The sequence below is a fragment of the Pelecanus crispus genome, chromosome 8, assembly GCF_030463565.1.
Source record: "Pelecanus crispus isolate bPelCri1 chromosome 8, bPelCri1.pri, whole genome shotgun sequence".
Taxonomy (NCBI): Eukaryota; Metazoa; Chordata; class Aves; order Pelecaniformes; family Pelecanidae; genus Pelecanus; species Pelecanus crispus.
Window position 1 is genome coordinate 12,864,407 of NC_134650.1, and position 19,650 is coordinate 12,884,056.

The 19,650-nt window shown below is 39.3% G+C and overlaps 1 protein-coding gene across 4 annotated transcripts in view; it reads right to left on the reverse strand.

Annotated features, from left to right (window-relative positions):
- Window positions 1–2,413: 2,413 nt before the first annotated feature.
- CSNK1A1 (casein kinase 1 alpha 1) overlaps window positions 2,414–19,650 on the reverse strand; it is a 35,719-nt gene continuing 18,482 nt past the window's right edge. Inside the window, exons 5-11 of one of the 4 annotated variants that reach the window (XM_075714748.1) lie at window positions 18,735–18,818; window positions 15,244–15,383; window positions 11,853–11,931; window positions 10,752–10,826; window positions 9,392–9,498; window positions 8,507–8,619; window positions 2,414–3,207 (exon numbers count right to left, since the gene is read on the reverse strand). In XM_075714748.1, the coding sequence (XP_075570863.1) occupies window positions 3,200–3,207; window positions 8,507–8,619; window positions 9,392–9,498; window positions 10,752–10,826; window positions 11,853–11,931; window positions 15,244–15,383; window positions 18,735–18,818 (606 nt within the window). In that variant the 3' untranslated portion in view covers window positions 2,414–3,199. Of the gene's footprint in view, window positions 3,208–8,465; window positions 8,620–9,391; window positions 9,499–10,751; window positions 10,827–11,852; window positions 11,932–15,243; window positions 15,384–18,734; window positions 18,819–19,650 lie in introns of those variants that run through there. The other 3 variants (XM_075714746.1, XM_075714749.1, XM_075714747.1) reach the window with 3 other exon arrangements.

Here is a 19,650-nt window from a genome sequence, read left to right on the forward strand (position 1 = left end):
ATTACCAATACCCAACACCATGCAGAACAGTGGGCAAAGCAGTGAGAGTGACATTACCAATAACTGAGAGCTAGCGCAGCCCATCCTTCTTCCAGAGCCTTTTATGGGAGAAAAGAGGCTCTCAATTGCTTGTCACAAGGAATGGCTTAAATAGGTTAAAAATTATGAACCAGTTATGGTGCACATAGGAGCACTCCATGCTCCAAATTAAGCAATCCTTTAAAAGGTGGCCTTAGGATGCCTCTAGGTTGTTATAAGGAGGTTAATGAATTGCTTTGAAACCCTGTACACAGCTTAGTAAGATGACTAAGAACCTGTTGTCACAGCCTAATGTCATTACCTGAATTCTAGCACTTTCCAGGGAGCATGAGGTTGTAGTTCTTGCGCTTTATAGCCTCTGTTACAATGATAATTACTTGTAAATTGCTTGCCGAAGTTTCTGACTTTGCATTAGGACAGCAGATAAGAGTAAACCTCCTGACAGAAAACCTTTGCAGAGCTGCAACCAGAAGTCAAGATCCACATAGTTTTTAATGCTTTCAGTTTTAAGTCTTTGTTACAAACCAAATAGATTATACAGCAAATGAGTGTTCGGTATCACAGCATCTCTTTAAGGAAGGTTGCCATCTTGTTCATTGTTCAGCATGTCTGGTACAGGCTGGTTTTCTGCAAAGCAGCACGACACAGCTGACAGTTTAAGCTCACACTTCTGTGCAGAAGTAAACTCTATTAACACACCATGTCTGAAAGACTAGCTGGACTCCATGCTCCTCCACAGGACAAGGCTTGCAGTTGTAAGAACTACAAACCAATGCATTTTGACACTCCAAGCATATGAACTGTTCCTGCTTACAGTGCTTATCAAGGGCAGTTTTGTTTCTAAAATTTGACAACCCTCCTCAAAGCCATGAGTAAATTTAATGGACAGAGGAAATAATTTCTTCTCCTGAAACCAAATTATTTCCTCTTGACTTTTGAATATGTCATGTCAAAGCAAGAAAAGTGGTGCCAAAATAATTCCAAGCAGCCACTCTGAAAACAGCTGCCACGAAGGCATTTCGTTGATGCTTCTTCCCCTTCTGCCAATGCATGTTGTCAGATGCATTGCCTAGACAGTAGAAATCATATATAAGGACATAACATAGCATTCTAGATACCAGTTAAGAAACATACCAGTTTTCATATAAGGCATTGCTTGTAAAGCATCCTTATTCAGATGGGGCAATACTCAGTCTCAAAAAACATCCTAGCCAGAAGAATGAGCTACATTTCTTCTTCCACCTTCCAGGTAACAGAGACACCATTCTGACTCAGAAGAGAGGTTCCCAAATATGCACTGGTCTCTCTGAAGCCCAGCAGACTTTTTGCCTCCCTGTACTCCCTGATTATCTCTACAAATGTTTATTAGCACACAATGTTCTCCAGCTAAAGTTTAACATCATGTCAGGGCAGATCCTTCTTGTAAAGAGAGTATGCATAGTGACCGTGCAAGAGCGCGGCCTTGATCCAGATTACCACTCTGTGATGACAGAGAGTGCACAGTGTAAGTATTATAATCTTGAAGAAATGGTTTTCAAAATGAAAGACCTTTTCAAACAGTAAAAATATGAACTGTGAGCAGGAACTCTGCTACATGCATGGGAACTGTCTAGAAAGCTAACATACAAACAACATTTACACAATAGGCATCTGGCAGCATTTTCAGACATTTTTTTAATTTATTCTGACATGCTATAAAGGAATAAATTACACTGTTAAAGAATTACCAGCAATAAAAGTATTTCTTTCTTTCAGCTGGGCTAGAATAGGAGTGAGAAGGAAGACAGCCTGGGGCAGTAACCAATGTGAACTCTGCATGGTGCGAGGCTGTCCCCAAGAACAAGAGTAAGTCTGGTCATATCCACTTCACAAGAACTTTAAAGAAAATGCCTTGGTTTAAAGCCATCCAAATACTCCATTCAAATTTTTCTCAAAACTAGCAATCACAAGTTAGTCCAGCCGATGCATGACATGGCAACGCTCGGAGGCTGCCAATACTGGGTCTGCAAAAGATGCCATTTCATTTGGAAAAAATCCAATCTTAGTATAGAGGGCTGGTCTCAAACAACAAGTTATAAAAATGCAACACTGCCCCTCCCCCCTCAAGGAAAAAATACAAAATTTATTTTAAAAAAATGAGGAAGAGTTATAACACTAAATCTAAAATGATTTAGAAAGAAATATGACTTCTTTTGCTTAACAAATGGCCTCAAAACTTGGTTTAAAAACAGGGTAATGTAGATTTCTTAAACTGAATTAACAAGGCAAATTAAAAAAAAAATCTCATTTCCTTACAGAAACAGTTTTTAGTTTTTAATGAACTTGTAAACAAAAAAGCTCCCGCTTCAAAATAAAAACAAAATCCCAGATCATATAGATGTTTACAGTGATTACATTTATCTAAGCAACTTACATACAGGTTCAGTTGTAAGATGTTAACTAAATTTCGTGACAAATATGCTGTTTTTCCTTTTATACCAAGAACATTATAGAGTTAATGCAGAGTCCTAAAGATTATCTAGTAGTCGCTAAGTTTCTCTTAAGTCTTCACTTTAGATGCTGTTATTTCTAGCACAGGTAAGCAGGCAGAGTCTTTCATACGCTTAAAAACTGGAATCTTTGGTTACTACCATGTCAGCTGGCTTGGTATGTTGCACATAGAAGCCAACAACTTTAAGAATGTTTTAAGTGTACAACTTTCAAAACCCAGGGAGCAATAACCAGAAAAGAGTGCACAATTGTGAGCATTTACAATTATCACAACTGTTGCCGAAGACTGTTCATGCCATTCTTCCAAAACAATGAGATCTCATAAGCAGTGTAGTTCAAAGTAAAAAGGTAACAAAAATTGGCATATGCACAATTTTCTCCACTTGTGTGCCAACCATTAGTTAACTTTTCCACTTGAAAAAATGCAATAGAAAACTGGACACCATGTTTCACTATCTCAGTAATATTCACAATTACAGCTGCTACAACTCAAAGTGCAGCATCATTGACACTGCCCAGAGCCAGTTTATACTGATATTAAGTTCTTTACACCAAGTAAATGGTTGCCCACAGCCACTGGCAAGTGTACGTATGAACTAATTATTTCTAGGATTTGGGGAGTGACAAGTCCTGCTCCGATCTGCTCTGCTTTGTCCCATCCTCGCCATGCTCAGAAACCTGCAAGATAAACACAAGGGCAACTTACTGATACGGGATGAAAATGAGAAACAGCCTTCACAGTTAGGAGAATTAAGCATCAGTTATGGTCATTCAAAGGGGAAAATGCTGCTCCGTCTCAAAATTGCAGAGTTCCTGGTGTCCATTTCCAAAGCTAACCAGCATTTGCCACCACCCTTTAGCTCAAACACACACCTCTCATTCACAACTACTGCTGCACTGGAAAACAGGCTTATGCACCAGCTGGATGCCACATTCCCCAAACAGGAATTCAGACCAACAGTTTGAAAACAAGACGTGTTATTGCCACTAGGAAGCAGGATGTAATTTCATAGGATTGTTTTCTACTTGTCTGCAATGTCTCATGTTTATATCCTTGAATGTCAAACTGTCATCTGATTGCAGTGGTGCTCTTCAGAGATGCAGTACAGCAGTGTCACACAGACAGAAGGAAAAGGAACAGGAATAACTTACCTTACAGTAACTGGTGTTTACTACATGCTCACATGTACAATGTACATGTGAGCATGTACGATACTCTGGGTAGCCAGAACAGAAGCAAGAACCTTTGACAGTGACTAGGAACCCAGCATACCTTCTGTCCTTGGAAGGACAAGTGAAACAACTCAGGTGACAGGGGAGGGGTGGGGTGTCAAGAACAATTCTTTTAAAGTTCAGTACTCCAAATGACAAGTTCAAGACACTGTGGAAAAGGGAGAGTAAAGGAATACATACACAGATCTCAAAGAACCAGTTACTGCAAGCTAAGCCAGTCTTCTCTTCATGTGACTGCTTATATACTAATTTCTGGTGACTCAGGTAGAAGCACTGTGCTTTAAAGAGGTAACAGGAGCCTCAACCAAAGACTTGCTTTGCCAAGTAAGTAAGTTTCCATTCTGGATGCTCTCCAAACAGCATGGTATTCTGTCGATGTATAAATTCATCTGAGCAACAGCTTTCAGTTTTTGCAACAGAATTCTCTTCACAGTGAAATACAGACAAAGCTGACCTCAGCTATAGCTTGTGCTGTCATCCAGAGGGAAGCAAGTGCAAACAAGTCTTAAACATAGCCTGACATTCACTCAAAAATATATCTGGACAGTATCCAGAAGACACCTTTAACTCTTCCAGAATAGGCTACAGGTAATTTAGAAAAGATTCAATAGCTCTGTTTGAACCCAGTCTTAATGCACTGAAGGACAATTGTCTTTATCCAGCACTAGCAATTAGAAAAAAAAATATCCTGCACCAGAATTAAGACAGTCATTCCCACTTCAGTGCAAATTCTCACAGAAACCCCAGTGATTCCTTATGCCAGTGGAACTAGAGTTGTCCAAACCCCTTACTTGATGCATACAACCAGAGGTTACACTGTTTTTCCATTTAGCATGTTCAGCAGTGAACAATGATTCATCATTTGAACCACTTTCTCCACCAAAGCAGCCAAAACTAGTAAACAAAGGAGGAGCGTGCTCCCAGTGTGGAAACAGATCAACTCACTGCTTTAGAAGCCTGGATGTTTCAATGCAAATGGGATCCTGAACCTGAGGACAAAGGACATGCTAACAGATGATATGCTACTATTTGTTAGAATACCTCAAATCCAAGGTATTATGGGCAAGAGAATGCCCAAGTCTACAGAGAGCAATAGGGAACTGGATTCAACCCACACCATCCCTTGCAAGTCCTATTAAGACTACATGGAAGTGTTCCCAACCACAGCTGTCAAATGAGATGTTGAGACATTCATGTAGCACACAAGGCTTTGCCAGTATGAAGAACATGCTGAAGAGTTTATGCCGGCATCTCTCTAACAAATCTTCACTATATACCGGGCCAGTTCAAACCTGCACATTCATAACTCCTTGTCCCTCCGGAGTGTTACCCAAAACTTTGATAATCTCTATGCTCCATGAGGTAAACTCAAATTGCTTTATTATTACCGTAGCTGCAGATCTCATCAATGGGGGAAGATAAAGGTACTGTCATATTCTAAGAAGCTCCTCTACTTGAGTAGTGTTCAAACTTCTTCTCTATTAAGTAGCTCCAGAGACAGGCAGTGAAAAGTATTAGTTGTCAACTGGCTAAATCTCAAGCAGTGAACTAATAGTCTGTTCTGAGAAATACTGCCACGACCATAGGCGTCCAGTGAATGCTAATGGAACCGCTGACAGGCTTACAGAACTCTATACTAGTGAATTAAAAGCATCTCTTGCAAATGGAACGGATAGACTTTATCCTGGAGATTGACTGCTTGAGTCAGTTTTATGACTGAGGGAAGCTGACTGTAAGCATTGTTACAAATCACACATGAACAACTGCTGCACTGTCATCAAGAGATTGAGAGCTAAACTTCCCAGAGTCAGCAGAGAAGCTCTGTTGAAACAGTTCGCCTCTCCCAAGTTCAAAACCAGCTGATCTTGCTGTTACAAAAGACAGCGCACAGGGTTCCAGAGAGGGACAGGGGAAGGGGAAAAAAAAAAAAAAAGGCCATTGACAGAACAGGGTACCCTGGAACCAAACAGAATATTCAGCCTGAATAACCCACAGGACTCAGTGAGATGATTTAATATGGATCTGACTTAAGGCAGCCAGGAATATCTATAAATGAGCACAGTGTGCAAACAGTCTAAGTCATGTAAGTCTCTGTACATTGCTTGAAAGAATTAAGATTTCGCCACCCTCCCCAGATGCACATCTTCATTAGTACTTGCACTTTATACAGTATACTGTAAGATCTTAACCAATAAATGCACCTGTAAATTGCTATTTCCAGTTCTCTTGTTAAACTGGATAACTGGATATGGTCACCAGAGGGGTATAATTTGATACCACAAAGCCTTTTAAGCCACTTCAGCATAGGCTTTGCTGCAGCAACTACATGAGATTTTAACTGAACTCTGGAAAAAACAGCCAGGTATTTCATTAATCTTCAATGTGACAGCAACATATAACCATACAACCTCCTGCTTGAGCTTAGCTGGCTTCAGAAAATCTTCATTAACAGGCAACATTCCCTACAAAAAGGCATGTAGGATTTTAGAAATCTGGAATCTTTACTTTGATAAAGAAACTAAGCTAACTATTTTAGGAAGTTGGGGAAGTCTTCAGATGTTTGACAAGCACTTTAATGCTTTGCTGACATTACAGCTTGATCAATCCAAAGGTCACAAGCCTTTTCTTTGTGATGGGGAGGGGGGAGAAAGGAGTCATTCCCCCAAAGGGCTGTTACTCTATGCAAGAGCAAATGACATTCTGCCAGAAAAACAGCAACTTCTCCATAGCTATCGCGATGGACCCCATTACAAAAGGACGGTGCAATAAGGAATGTCCATCAAAAAACAGGAATGGCCTATAAGGTTCAACTTCAAGACAGCTTCCCTGTTATTCATGCTTGTCAGTCAGATGCAGCTTTGCACTCTGTCACTAAATCATCACTAGAAGGTGGAGGCAGATAATCATTATAATGACCTTTTCTTCACTTGCAGTATAGCACTTGGTCAGAGACCACCTAAGCCAGGAGAGTAGCACATTAAACCTCAGAATACTTCATGAGCAAGACAGTATTTCAAGTGCACACAACTTGATTTTCAGGGCAGTGTCCATTTACAGATCACCACTTCCTGTAAGACCTTCACTTTAAACACAAGCCATTGTGAAGAATCTGCATTTTTGCTCAGATTATTTCCTTCTGCTCTAACAGCCAACCTCTCCACACCCCAACATCAGGACAGGTTCAGTAGTGGGTTCTGCACCCCAGTCAGAGCTTCTCTATTTCGGGAAGCAATCTAAGCCTGGGTACTTAAATCACCGAGTCTGCTACATACCAGTGTTTCAGCTGAAGGAACCGTTTACAGCTTTCAGTGTCGTAACACCTGTCAGCTCCAGCAAAACAAGTTGGACTCTTTATGCCACAAAGAATCTGATATTTAATGGAATCCTATGGAAATTTATTTTTCTTCAAGGAACCATTTCAGATTGAGTCTTGGGAAGACCAGCAGGTATTTTAATTCTTAATTTTTCTGGATGAAGTGTTATATTTTTTGATAGCTATTTTGACTAAAGCCACCTGGTAATGTTTGAATGCTGCCACAATACATAAAAACCAATGTTTTTGTAAGTTTATTGTAAGCACTTCTGCATTCCTTTGACTTCCAAGTCTGCCATGTTAGCTTAATATATGATTTTATACATATAAAAATGATAGTTAAGACAAGAATGTCCCGAATAGTAGCAAGTACTAGCAATACCACAGTACTTAACTTAAACCTAGCTTCTCCATTCTCACTCGAACAACCTCATTAGCTTCAATTTTATCCACAGCTCATCTCGAGGAACTAGTTTCATTACAAGACTGGTGGTAATAGTCACTAGCTGTAGCAGTTTCATTCTAGTGATTTACTAGACTAACACTAGCAGATTTACATAAAAAAATTTTAAAAACTTCTAGAATGTATTAAGAAAATCATATGTGCCTTTTCAGAACTCAGTTTTTACACAATTACATATTGAACGTTTCACAACATTTCCCTTTGAAACCATAACCTAAAAGCATTAAAAACAGTCAAGAAACCTGAAGCCCCACCCCAGAGCATCCAGATACTTCAGAAAATTGTGTCTTGGCAGTCCACAACAGTTTGGGGTTACTCCTTGATTTAGGTAAGACATTTTGAGTTCACTGGTCCTTTAACTCTGGACCAAATGTCTCAATGTAAACCCACTGGAGGAAGCCAGATCATGCACAATTTTCTGTTTCCAATGTTTGAGGCATACAGAACAGAAGCAAACCCACAGCACTATACCCCCTGGAACAGAGTAGAACCCAAAGTCTCTAGATCCTTGTCTAGTTCGTGAAAATTATCCTTTAAGAAGTGTTAGGTCTAGGATTTTGGATTATATTATATATTTTTATATATATAAATATATATATGTGTATATATATATAAATAAAAATAAATAAAAATGTCACCTTCCCAACACCAAGTCAGTTTCTTGTTTTTGGAAAGTGGTTAATGCGGGAGCAAAAGATGCAGTGGTTAAAATGACCCAACATCCCCAGAAGAAATGATATGAAGAACAAGGACATTTTGGTATAAAGTTAGTAGTCAAATTCTCCAAGGACGTCTTTTGTTTTTGCTTTTTAAATTAACGGCCAAATATATTTTTTAAACCACCTCCTTGATCTAACACTTAAATTGCTGACATTGTCCAAATTAGTGTAATTTTTTTTTCCTGTAACGTCACTTGGTTCTTGGCTACTAACCTTTCATGTTACTCTTGGATTTGTCAGTTTGCTTGCCTGTGGGGGTTTGGGCCTGCTGCCCCTGCCCACTGGAAGAGGCTGCCTGCTGTGCTGCTTTCTGCTTTAACATTGTCCAGTCAAATGTGTAGTCATATTGGTGGTTCAAGGTCCTAGAAAAGAGTGAAATACTTTACTGTAACACATCATAACTTCCTTATTGCTAATACCAAACCTTTGCTGAAAACCCAGAACTAGAGGTTAACTCTTTTTGTAAGCTGCTTTGGAGATTACGAATGGTATATAAATGCTAAGTATTATTAACTTAAAGGATTCTTGAAGCAAGCCCAAATACCATCAAGCAGCATTTTCTTCACTGTTTATGCAAAAGTCTGCATTTGTAGAAGCAGCACTTCCTCACAACCCAGCTTACCCATTTGTCTGCACTGAGGTTCTCAGCTTTTTTTTTTTTTTTTTTAAATATGTAATTTTAAGGAGAGACTGCAGTATCGTAGATCATTGAATAGAAACTGGATTCCAGAAAACTGGAAGGAGACTCGTGAGACATCAGTACCAGCTCTTCTTTTGACAGATGCTGTTCACTCCACAAGGTTGAGTTTATGTTCTGGTTTCTCTGACAAGCTCAATGAAACACCAGTATTCCCCTCCATTGAAATCCATCTTTTGAGCACCACTGCTGGTCCCATCACCAATCTCCAAACATAAAAAGCTTCGAACACTTCTACCAAGGGGTCAATTTCTTAAGCTACTTGCAAAAGGACTTGAAGCATGGGTTCAACCCTCTAGCATTAGTGGTCATGAAACACAAACCCAATAGAATCTTTTCCTTCATGTTTAACATTGAACAATATTTTTCAGATCCTTTAAACAGCTTTACTGGTAAAGCACTGACAAATTTCTGTACTTTTCCACTTTGAGACTGACCTGAAAAGAATACGGAATAATTGCCTCAGATACATGTAATCTGGTGCCTCTTCAAAGCGCAGGCCACGACAGTAGTTCAGATACATGGCAAATTCTGCAGGGAATCCCTGTAAATCAACAGTGTTAATCAAGCCGTGGCTTGCAGCACAAAGCTTCTAGCAACCCTCTAAGAAGGCAAAAACCTGTATTTCTGTCTATAATGGCAGAGAGAAAAACTGGCTGAAGAGTCCTAAGTGTAAATTCCACTTTGCCTCTAGTTATTCATTTATTCTGTATTTCAGAAAGTAGATTTGATCAGGAAGTTACCAGGTGCACACTCCTTCCCCAGAATTGTTACCTGATGCGTGTTTTGCAATCACAAGCCCTCTGCTACCAAAACCTTCAACATACAACATTTAAAGCACTTCAGTCATCCTAATTAAACCTAGTTCTTATTAACTAGGTCTCTGAAATAAATAGTAATTGTCTCTTAAAAGATTCCACTCATGTTTCCTTGATAATCTACTTGAACATACTAGAGGCAAGGTCAGTTACCACCATGAAGTGTGAAGACTTAAACCATGAAAACCTCTTTCAAAGGTTCCCTGCTTTACATATTTATACATTTAATGCTATATTAAAGCCTATATGTAAATAGGTTAATAGCATTCAGCATAGTGCTGTACTACAAGAAAGAAAATGGTGTATAACAGTTAAGCAGTTTGGAAGGTGCTGTCAGACTGTAAGGGTATATGAACATGCATGACTAGAAAGTGCCATCTTTGGTGCTGCTGTTTGATGTGCAAAAACTACCACGTGTTCTCAAGGACCTTTGTTAGCAAGCACGTGGCTGCCACAGTTCAAGAGAAATTTTAAGACCCAAAGGACAGCATTGGAAAAACCTCATTCTGTGACATGGGTTTAAAGATCACTTGACATCCAATTCCACTACAGCCTTTATTTGAGATACAGAAGACAATATGAAAAATCTTGAAGAGGCAGAAACAAGTATAAACAAGCAAAATATACAGCTCTACCTTGGTTTTATTTATCCAAGAGGGTACATGTAGAACTTTCACTGTAGAAGCTGAAGAAATGAACAAGCCTCACCTAAGAGAGCTGGAGAGCTTCCACAGCTGACAGTGACCAAGAACTGGAATGATGGTGGCATGAACTATGCCAAGAAACAGCAGCGAATGCCTGCCCTGGCACATTCACAGTCTTGCTGGGTGGCCAAACCCAACACCCATGACTGCCAGAAGTATTATTCAGCACCAAATGCCATGTGAGACTATCTAATATATTGGCTCTGGTTTTTAAAAAAAAACAAGAAAGAAAAGAACTTCCATTTCACAGTATGATATCATTTGGAAACTCTTACCTTACACAAAACCTCAACAGGAGTGGACATTTTCTTTTCACTAATCTTTTCATACTTTTGCTTCTTTGTTGCAGCCTGTGGAACATGTAGGTCACAATATAAGAGATATTGTGCAATACTGGATTAAGGACAAGTAGCAAAAAAAAAAAAAGACAAAAATCCTTTGGTCAACCATAACTATTTTATGTGAAATCTCCAAGTCCCACACACTTACTGCAAAGAGAATGAAGGTCAATCTGGTATTAAGATCTGGACACAGTTTAATACCATTTGTTGCAGTCTAATGCTTCCATCACATGGCACAGCTCATGTAGTTCTAGCTGCTGCTTTTGTCCATTAAACAGACCAGACTTGCATTTACATTTGCCAAAGTTCTATTAATTCCCACTCAGTACCCCATTCAAGGGCTGCCTGCGTGTTTCAGTAAGCAGCTATTACATTCATTTGCAGCTGAAGAGTTCTAGTGTTTCACAAGCTGCTTGCCTTTTTAGAAAACTTGCAGCTGCAACACCATTTGAGTTGCACAACTCTCACATGGAGGAAGAAATTAAAACATGAAAACAAATCACTGAAGTCTATAACAGATAAGAAATATTTGCCATGCTTGTACTTAGCTACCATACATGAGAATACTTGAAATAAGTCTGTTGCAGCTAATTATTCAGTCGTGCCATAAACCGGACTGAAGATATCACTAAAGCTGAACTTGCTAGGCAAGAAATTATTTCCATGCTCTCTACAGCAATTCAAAAAGCCACTAACAATGTTATTTTCTACTTCCCAAAAAGGGCCTCAGCCTACAACAGGACAATAATAATTTGCAAAGATGATGTAAGCTATTGTTTAGCATAAAATGTAAGACAGTCAAACAATACACATTTTGCCTGCTGCACAAGAAGCAGAAAGAACCTTTCTTCTACATTCTATAAATATCATGCCTTGGGAAAAGCTGCTTTGTGTAACTGAAGCTAAACATTATATACAACCACCTATCCAGACCAGCAGGCAGAAGCACGATACCCAAACATGGGAAAAAAAAAAGGGGGGTGGGGGGGGGGTGGGGTGGGGTGGGGAGTGGGGGGAGAAGGCAACATAACCTACCTTTAATCCTTGCCAAGGCAGACTGGTTCTGTTAAAGTACATCAATACATAGCCTAGAGACTCCATGTCATCCCGACGACTGGAGAAAGGGGAAGAACACAATGAATTACAAACTTTGGCATTTCATACTTTATTTAAAATAGTGCAAGCATTCCAAAATTTTAAAAAAATAATTAAGGAATAAAACCTAAGCTTTGGTGCAAAGGAAGGTCTCTTTCTAATACAGCTAAGACATCTAGGTGTTCAGGATTCCACTGGCAGGCATGTAACAAGTCTTCACAAGCAGGAAGGAGATCCTATTCATTTTTCAAGCAAGGAATAGTCAGTAGGTACTGTGTGTGGTAAGTTTCCATCTGCAGTTACATTAGAACAATTTGGGAAACATAAAAACTTTGGAAAATAAACCCCAAAATGTTAAATGTCTCTCCCATTTAATTAAGTAGCTTGGATAGAAAAGTTTTACCTGTAGGAACCATGGAATGCACTTTAAGAGATACACATGACATCAGCCTTAACTTCATTAAGGAATATTTTTCCCTGAACCTTGCCTCAGTCTGGGACCAATACTGAACATCTAGCCCCAAGACGGTATAACTTCTTTCCTTCTTTCTTCACTTCTGTTAAAATTCCCTGAATTGTCCATGTGATTTTTAAGAGACAAGCAATATTTAGGAAGGTGCATGCATCAATCTGAGAGGTGCCTCTGCTTTCTTCCCACAAGAAGCCTGTTTTAAGGCAGCTAGAACTCCAAAGTTATCCACCCATAGACTTCACTGAGAATTTGCACGCAAAACGTTCATCTAAAAGGCTTCAAATGTTTTCTGTACTGCATATGCTCCAGATCCACACTTCAGCCACATGAATACCATCATACTTTGCAACACAGCTTTCATGATTACTAAGGCTAGTACTGTTCACTGAAGTGGAAAAAATGCTCCATGATTTTTCTTCCTCTTGGCAAAGCTGCCTCTTCCCAGCTGTGGTAGAATCAGATTTTTCCTCTGACTGCCCCTCTACAGCTGACATCTATTTAACATGAGACAGAAAAATAACTTATTTTTCTCCTCCCAGCTCCCTTATCAAGAGAACGTGACAGGTATTGCTGCTGCTTTGCCACCCAGGCAGATCTGCAGGAAAAGCATTTAAATGGTGGCAGAAAAGACTATGTACCTACTACCCCCACAAGGGAGCAAAAGGCTGACATTATACATATGGGTGAGGGTAAAACAGCTCCCTTTAAGTAAGAACAATCTGTAAGAACCTGGACAGATCTACCTCCAGATCTTGGTATGAGAGGAAAGAAGTTGTAGGTGATGCTTTGTGTTATAGCCAACCCAATATAACCACTAATAATGACCAGAATGGCCTGCCTGTCACCCCCTCAACTCATGTTCCAGTTCTCCAGCCCTTTGGGGAACCAGTTCAGGGAGCTATTCCAGAAGAAAATCAGCTTGGCTCCCTAAACCATTTCACCACAAGGACAAAAAAGCACTAGCTGTGCCCAGGGGTCAGGGAAGAGAAGGTTGGTTCACTCCCCTTGACAGCAAGGAGCTCTTGAGGTCACCTCAGCTGTAACAGGAAACCACAGCCAAGGACAGAGGGATGAAAAATAGTATCAATACTAAGACCACAAACTTCAGCCTGCAAAACTTGCTAATTCTATTAGAATTGCTGGTTTTAATCATCAACAGGATTCAGTGAACCGGTATGGGGCCATAACATAAAATTACATTTTCTGAGAAGGCAGTAGTAAATTCAGAAACAATAAAGGGATTAATAGTTTCCGCCCCCCACCCAGTTCATTGTTTTAATGTTTAATTTCATGATTTCGTAGTAGAAAACATTTAGTTCTGCAAATCTGTAATGGATATATTACATTTAAGCATAGACTGATAAAAGTGATTTTCAGGATTTTGAAAACAGGACAATACCCTCCATTACTAAAACAAGAAATAGATAACATTGCAAACAGCTCCTTGAGAATAGCTGTCATTACATATAGGAAAACGTGTTCTGTAACACTTAAAGTACAGCACTAATAATTGACGTATTCTGCCATAAGCTTCAGGACTGGTTTCTCTTGATTACAGGAATATATTATTTTCCTCACTGTTGGGCTTGATGTAGACCGTTTAATCGATTTTAGCATGAACGAAGCTACATTTCTAATTATATTAGAACTCCCAGTACCAGAGATGGTACAAGACCTCCAACTAAATTCAAAAGCAATAGTCCTTTGCAGTTCCCTCCCTTCACTGTAAGGTGCTAGCATGGCTATTCCCTTACATGAACAGCTTGGGTTCTATGAAATGTACTTACTTCAGAAATTACACCTATCATTTACCCTACCTGACCCACATGTCAAATAGGCTTACATAATGACACTGACAGATAATAAAATACACTTAAGGAACCTTAAGGAAATTAAAGCAAAGAGGAAACCTGAGGCATTTTAAAGCACCAAATATTTATTAAGTCACATGTTCTGTTGAAGTTGACCACTAGAAATTCTGTCTTTCCCACCTTGATTAAATTGAAGGTCAGAGGCACAGACATTCATGGAAGTTTTAACTATGTCTAAGTGACCTCAGCATCATGTGGTAAAGCCACACTTATTATACTTACACATTACAATATCTAGATATACAGGTAAGGAAGAGAAGAGAGGCATCACTTCATATCTCATGAGTACCTAGCATATACTTCTAAACAACCTAAAGTGCTGTCTCCACTGGACTGCTGCTAGGATACTGTAGTAGCAATATCTTTTTGACCCAGATGATAAAAATGTGTTTGTTGATCAAGCAAAGCTCAAACATATATACACACACACACATACATGTGTACATATATACATAGCCAGGACTACAGTTGTGTATACCAGAAACCAAAATACAGCATGAGTGAAGTAGAAGATCTTCAAGTCTTGCTTGCATGCAAAAGGATAAACAATAGTTTACTAATGTGAAGGGAGAGTGAGAAAACAGGACACAGACACCAGCTAGAATACCCTTTCTGGCTATAGAATTGCACCTTAAGCCAATCAGCAGTGGCATCAACAGGTACCAACACAACTGGGAAAGCACACCATTTTATTTGTGAAGGTCCTCTGCCAGATCCACATGAACATATAATTTTTTAAAAAAAAACCAAAACAGTATGCAGAACATCCACCTCATGCCTGCAACACTTAGACTCTCTTCAAAAAGCCAATGAGGTGCCTGGATATTTTTCCCTTACCCTTGCATAGGCAGCCAAAAAGAAAAGTACTTGCAATGGGATATATATACACTTACTTATTCATATTAAATCAGTTCAGACACTTCAGAAGCTTGCAAATAAGATCATCTTGCAGCCTCCAAAAGCACAGTAGTAATCTCCTTGAACTCACCTCTGCTCAATGCCAAGATGTGCATTGATACTGGCATATCGAGCTGTGCCAGTGAGATTTTTGTCTTCTCTGTATGGTATGTGTTGCCTTGTCCTGTTGTCCCGGTACTTTTTGGCCAAACCAAAGTCAATAAGGAATAACTTAAAGAAAAATGAAAATAGATTATATTCCTATACAATGCAAGGAATCGCCAACCTCTTTCACTAGGCATTAGCTACATTTTAAGACATCCACAAAATGTAACAGCCTACAGTTAAGAGGAAGCAAAGTAACAGTGCAGAGTCGCAACTAGCTTTAACTAGCCAGTTCAAAAACTTAATAGTGAATTAATTCAAGCCTTTTCTCAATCCAGTGGAATAGATTAGATTGTACTACTCAGCATCCGTATCTTAGTTCTACAACTATTTTATGTTACTATTGTAGTTTGTATCACATTAGCTTGATAACTACAGTGCACAATTTAGGAAGGAAACTAGTATGTGCAAAAGCACACTTCACAAAAACCCACTCACACTAGAGCAGTTTACACATACAGATAGTTAATGGCAGCTCAGCAGCTTAATGCAAGTGATGCACATCCTGTATTCTTCTTTATGTCTCAAAGAACACTGGCCATTCTGCAGAGCATAAGGCCAAAACCTTCAACAGCAAACAAGACATCTTGCTTTCAATCGTACATTCATTTTAAGGCTACCAGTACACTATCACAGCAGCATGACACACTTGCTGATGATATTAATACAGCCAGGAAGCTAGAGCCTAGTACATGGAATCCAATTTAGGTTTCTAATAACCAAGCTTGCCCAATGATTTGATATTTAGCAACAACTGAGTGCGTGCTAATTAGTGTGCTAACAGCCAGCCTATCTACAAAGGTTAATACAGACTGTACCTTCTGTGACAAGATTTCAGGACTAGGCAAAAAATGCTGAGGCAGAAGTACATAAAGAATGTTTCAAGTTCTAGCAATCAGTCTTCAAGCTACAAATCATCAGGCTGAGCTCCTGATTCCAACGCTGGATTAATGCTACAGGATCAGGGACTACAACCCCTACAGATTAATGAATACTGCAAAGGTAACTTTGGGTGGGGGAAGCTGATTATGAAAGAAGACATAAGGTTCAAGAAATTCTCAGTAAAAACCTATTCAGTATCACCTTAAAGGTGGTTCCAGAACAGAAGATGCAGCTTTAAATGCAAACAAGTACTTGAGACTGATACGCAGGTATACCTGCATCCAAGGGTCACTCTGGCACACTGAAGTGCTGTGAATTATAAAGCAATGCTCAGCATGGAAGTATCAAAGATACTGAAAGACTGCAAGTTTCTGAATTGCACGGTAGGTATGTTTTAGAATTCTGTTTCAAGAAGATTTAACTACAGTAGTCTAGACAGGAAAAAACAAAGCTAAAAACCTCTTAAACTACTGATGTCGGAGCAGAAAACCTTGAGCTGAAGTCTTGCCATGATTTATATGCAACCACAAAGCACAGCAGTTCTGCATTTGCTGTTCTAGTGACAGTCACCCTGAAAGCCCAGAATGCTTTGAGCAAGAGGACATAAAACAAAGTTTTTAAAACTACACTGGTCAGACAGGTCAGGAAAGTGGGGGTCTTGTCTTCGTTGCACCTGCCACAGCTACCACTAGAGGTAGTTACTCACTTGGTGAGCATGCACATGTTCTCCAGCTACCAGGAAGTTAGCTATTTTGATACTAAACTCCTAAAGCAGATAGTATAAAGTTTCTCTGTGGTTACTATACTGAAAATGCAGCTTTCCTAGAAGCAAAGCCTGAGCTCAAATGCAATCCCTTATTTTCTGATTAAAGCTTTCTGATCTGATGACAGCCTCTGATGTACAGGTTGCAATAGCTACTTTTGCAGGGTCTTGGCCCATTAGTTTAAGCAAAATACTATGCTGTGAGAAGGAGGGAAAAACAAACACTATACCTATCAGTCAGAATATTTTCACTGCACATTTAGTTACAAACACTTTAAACAATTCAAAGTCTTCATGTGCTTTCTGTAATCCTGAGGATCTCGCTGTTAATTAATAGTATGAAGGGACAAAGTCACAGTTCATGAATCAAAATAATTAATACTGGAAGTGTGCCTCCAATACATAAATAGCTGGTGTCTAGCCCTGTTTAGCATAGACATGGTAAGACTACTTTCTTCAAAAGTTATAAAAGTAAATAATGCTCTGCCTCTTCCACAGCTGCTGCGAGCTCTTGATATTAGACCTGAACAAGGTAATTCTACATTCTCTCAAGACATATGGGTAGAATCTCTTAAAAAAAAAGGGGGGGGGGGGGGGGGGATCAATTCAGCAACACAGAACTGTTTTACGCTAGTCAAGTAACTGGATATTATTTTACAGCATTGATTTCTCTGGGGAAGTTTACTCTGTTCCCTAGTTTAGGCTCGTTCTGTATTTCTCATTCCAAATGAGTGGAAGCAAAGGAGTAAGTCCATCTTGCAAAGAGTTAAGCTGGAAGATACTGATTTGGATGAGCACAGAATGTACCGATGCCAGCCAGCAGGGACAGAGACGTATTCCCACAGATAACCTCATACCACCTTAATTCTGTTTGTTGCACTATCAGCAGGAAACTGGAGAAGTAGGGCAAGATTTTTGCCAAGAGCAGCTAGAGAAGTAGATCAAAGTCTCTGCCTCAACTGATAAGAAAGTTTCAGAAGCAGACAACAGAAGCCTGTCAGCTTGCATACAGCTAACTGCCTGGGATTTAATACATGAAGACTATCATTGTGGAAAGCTACGGACTGATTCTGTGGCCAAAATCCTGAGTTATGATTCATATTCAGCAATTTCCAGCTGTCCTGCTACAAACTGGCATATGTCTTCATTTCTCTCCAATTCATCTTCTCTTAAAGAGTCAGGAGTACTACATTTAACACTACAAGATAAGCTCATGCTTCTCCAAGACACAGCTTGTTGGAGTAATTTCATTTTATAAGCACAATGGATGAAAACATGAGAGTCCTCATTACACATTGGGAAAGATTTTGGACAAAAACTGCAAGGGAAGGAGTCTGGCTGAAGCGATAACAGGACTTCTCCACGTGCATTCAAAGACACTGCAGGACCCTACAGGAAGGCAAGCAGACAGTCCTACACAGAAGCCCTGCTATTTCACTAGGGTGGCATGTCTATCCTTCAATACATTCAACAGATTGCCTTGGAGTTTTAAAGGACACAAATGAAACCTGCTTCCGCATCTGAAATCAAGCATGTACATTTAGCCCTTTTTAATATCAAGTTTAGAAATAATTCCACAATTTAAACAAGCGCCACATGGAAACATCTTAGTAATGTTACATGTTTGCCAAGTATGTCTGAATAATGCCAACATAAGAGGTGCTTTTGCAAGGTCTACATTCTCCAGAAAAAAACAAAACCAAAAACAAAACCAAAACAAAAATAAAGCACATGAATTTGGGGTTGAGGTTGGAATAGGAGACAGTTCAGACCTGGTTTAATCCTGAGAAAGATGGGTCCTGAGAAGTACTAACAGTCATGCTTCTTTTCCTCTTCCCCACTGGAGATTCTAAACACTGAACAAACAATAGAGGGTGGCAGTGCATCAAACAGTATTGCTTACATTGCAACAATGGCCGGCGCAGACAGGCAACACCGAGGCGTTCGAGAAAGAACAGGGTAGCCAAATGCCATCCTTCTTCCATCAAGCACTGTAGTTTTCAAAAAACTATGCATGTTCGTATTTTTTACTTATTTTTGTTTTTTTCCAAGGAGAAAATTTGAAAGATGTGACAAGGTAAATTTCAACTGTGAGCCACTCCAAAATGGCACTGCCTTGACCAGGGATAGCAATGGTGACATTTGGCTCTATTAAAAAAGGAAATTGAAGTTTTGCTTACAAAAGCATCCTTTGGCTCCACAAACTGCCCTTCCCCCAAAAGACATTTAGAAAAAGTAAATCTTCAGTAAGGAAGAGGTAGAAGGCATTTAGTCACCTTAAAGTTTACTTTCATAAGCATGCAGGGCTTATTTCTAGCAGAGCTGAAAATTAATCTTTTAAAGTGGGAGCAAAATTTCTCCCAATCACCAAATTAAAATTTGCAAAAAATCAATTAATTTTTTTAAAAAATACAACTGACAGGAAGCTACTGGAACAAGATTACCATGCTATTCTAGTCTTTGTGGCTGATTTTCTTTGAACTGTGTATAGTCCTCGCTAAAAAACCCAAGACTACACTTAGTTACAAAAAGAAACAAAGTAAATACTGTATGGTGGCAAGTGTTCCCTAGATAAAGGACTTGGTTCCAAACTGAAGCAAGCCGTTCCTCATTTTCTTATGTAAACCTAGCAATTTGCACTTCAGTCAAGAACTACCTCCCTAATCTCTAAAACCCTGCAACAGTAAC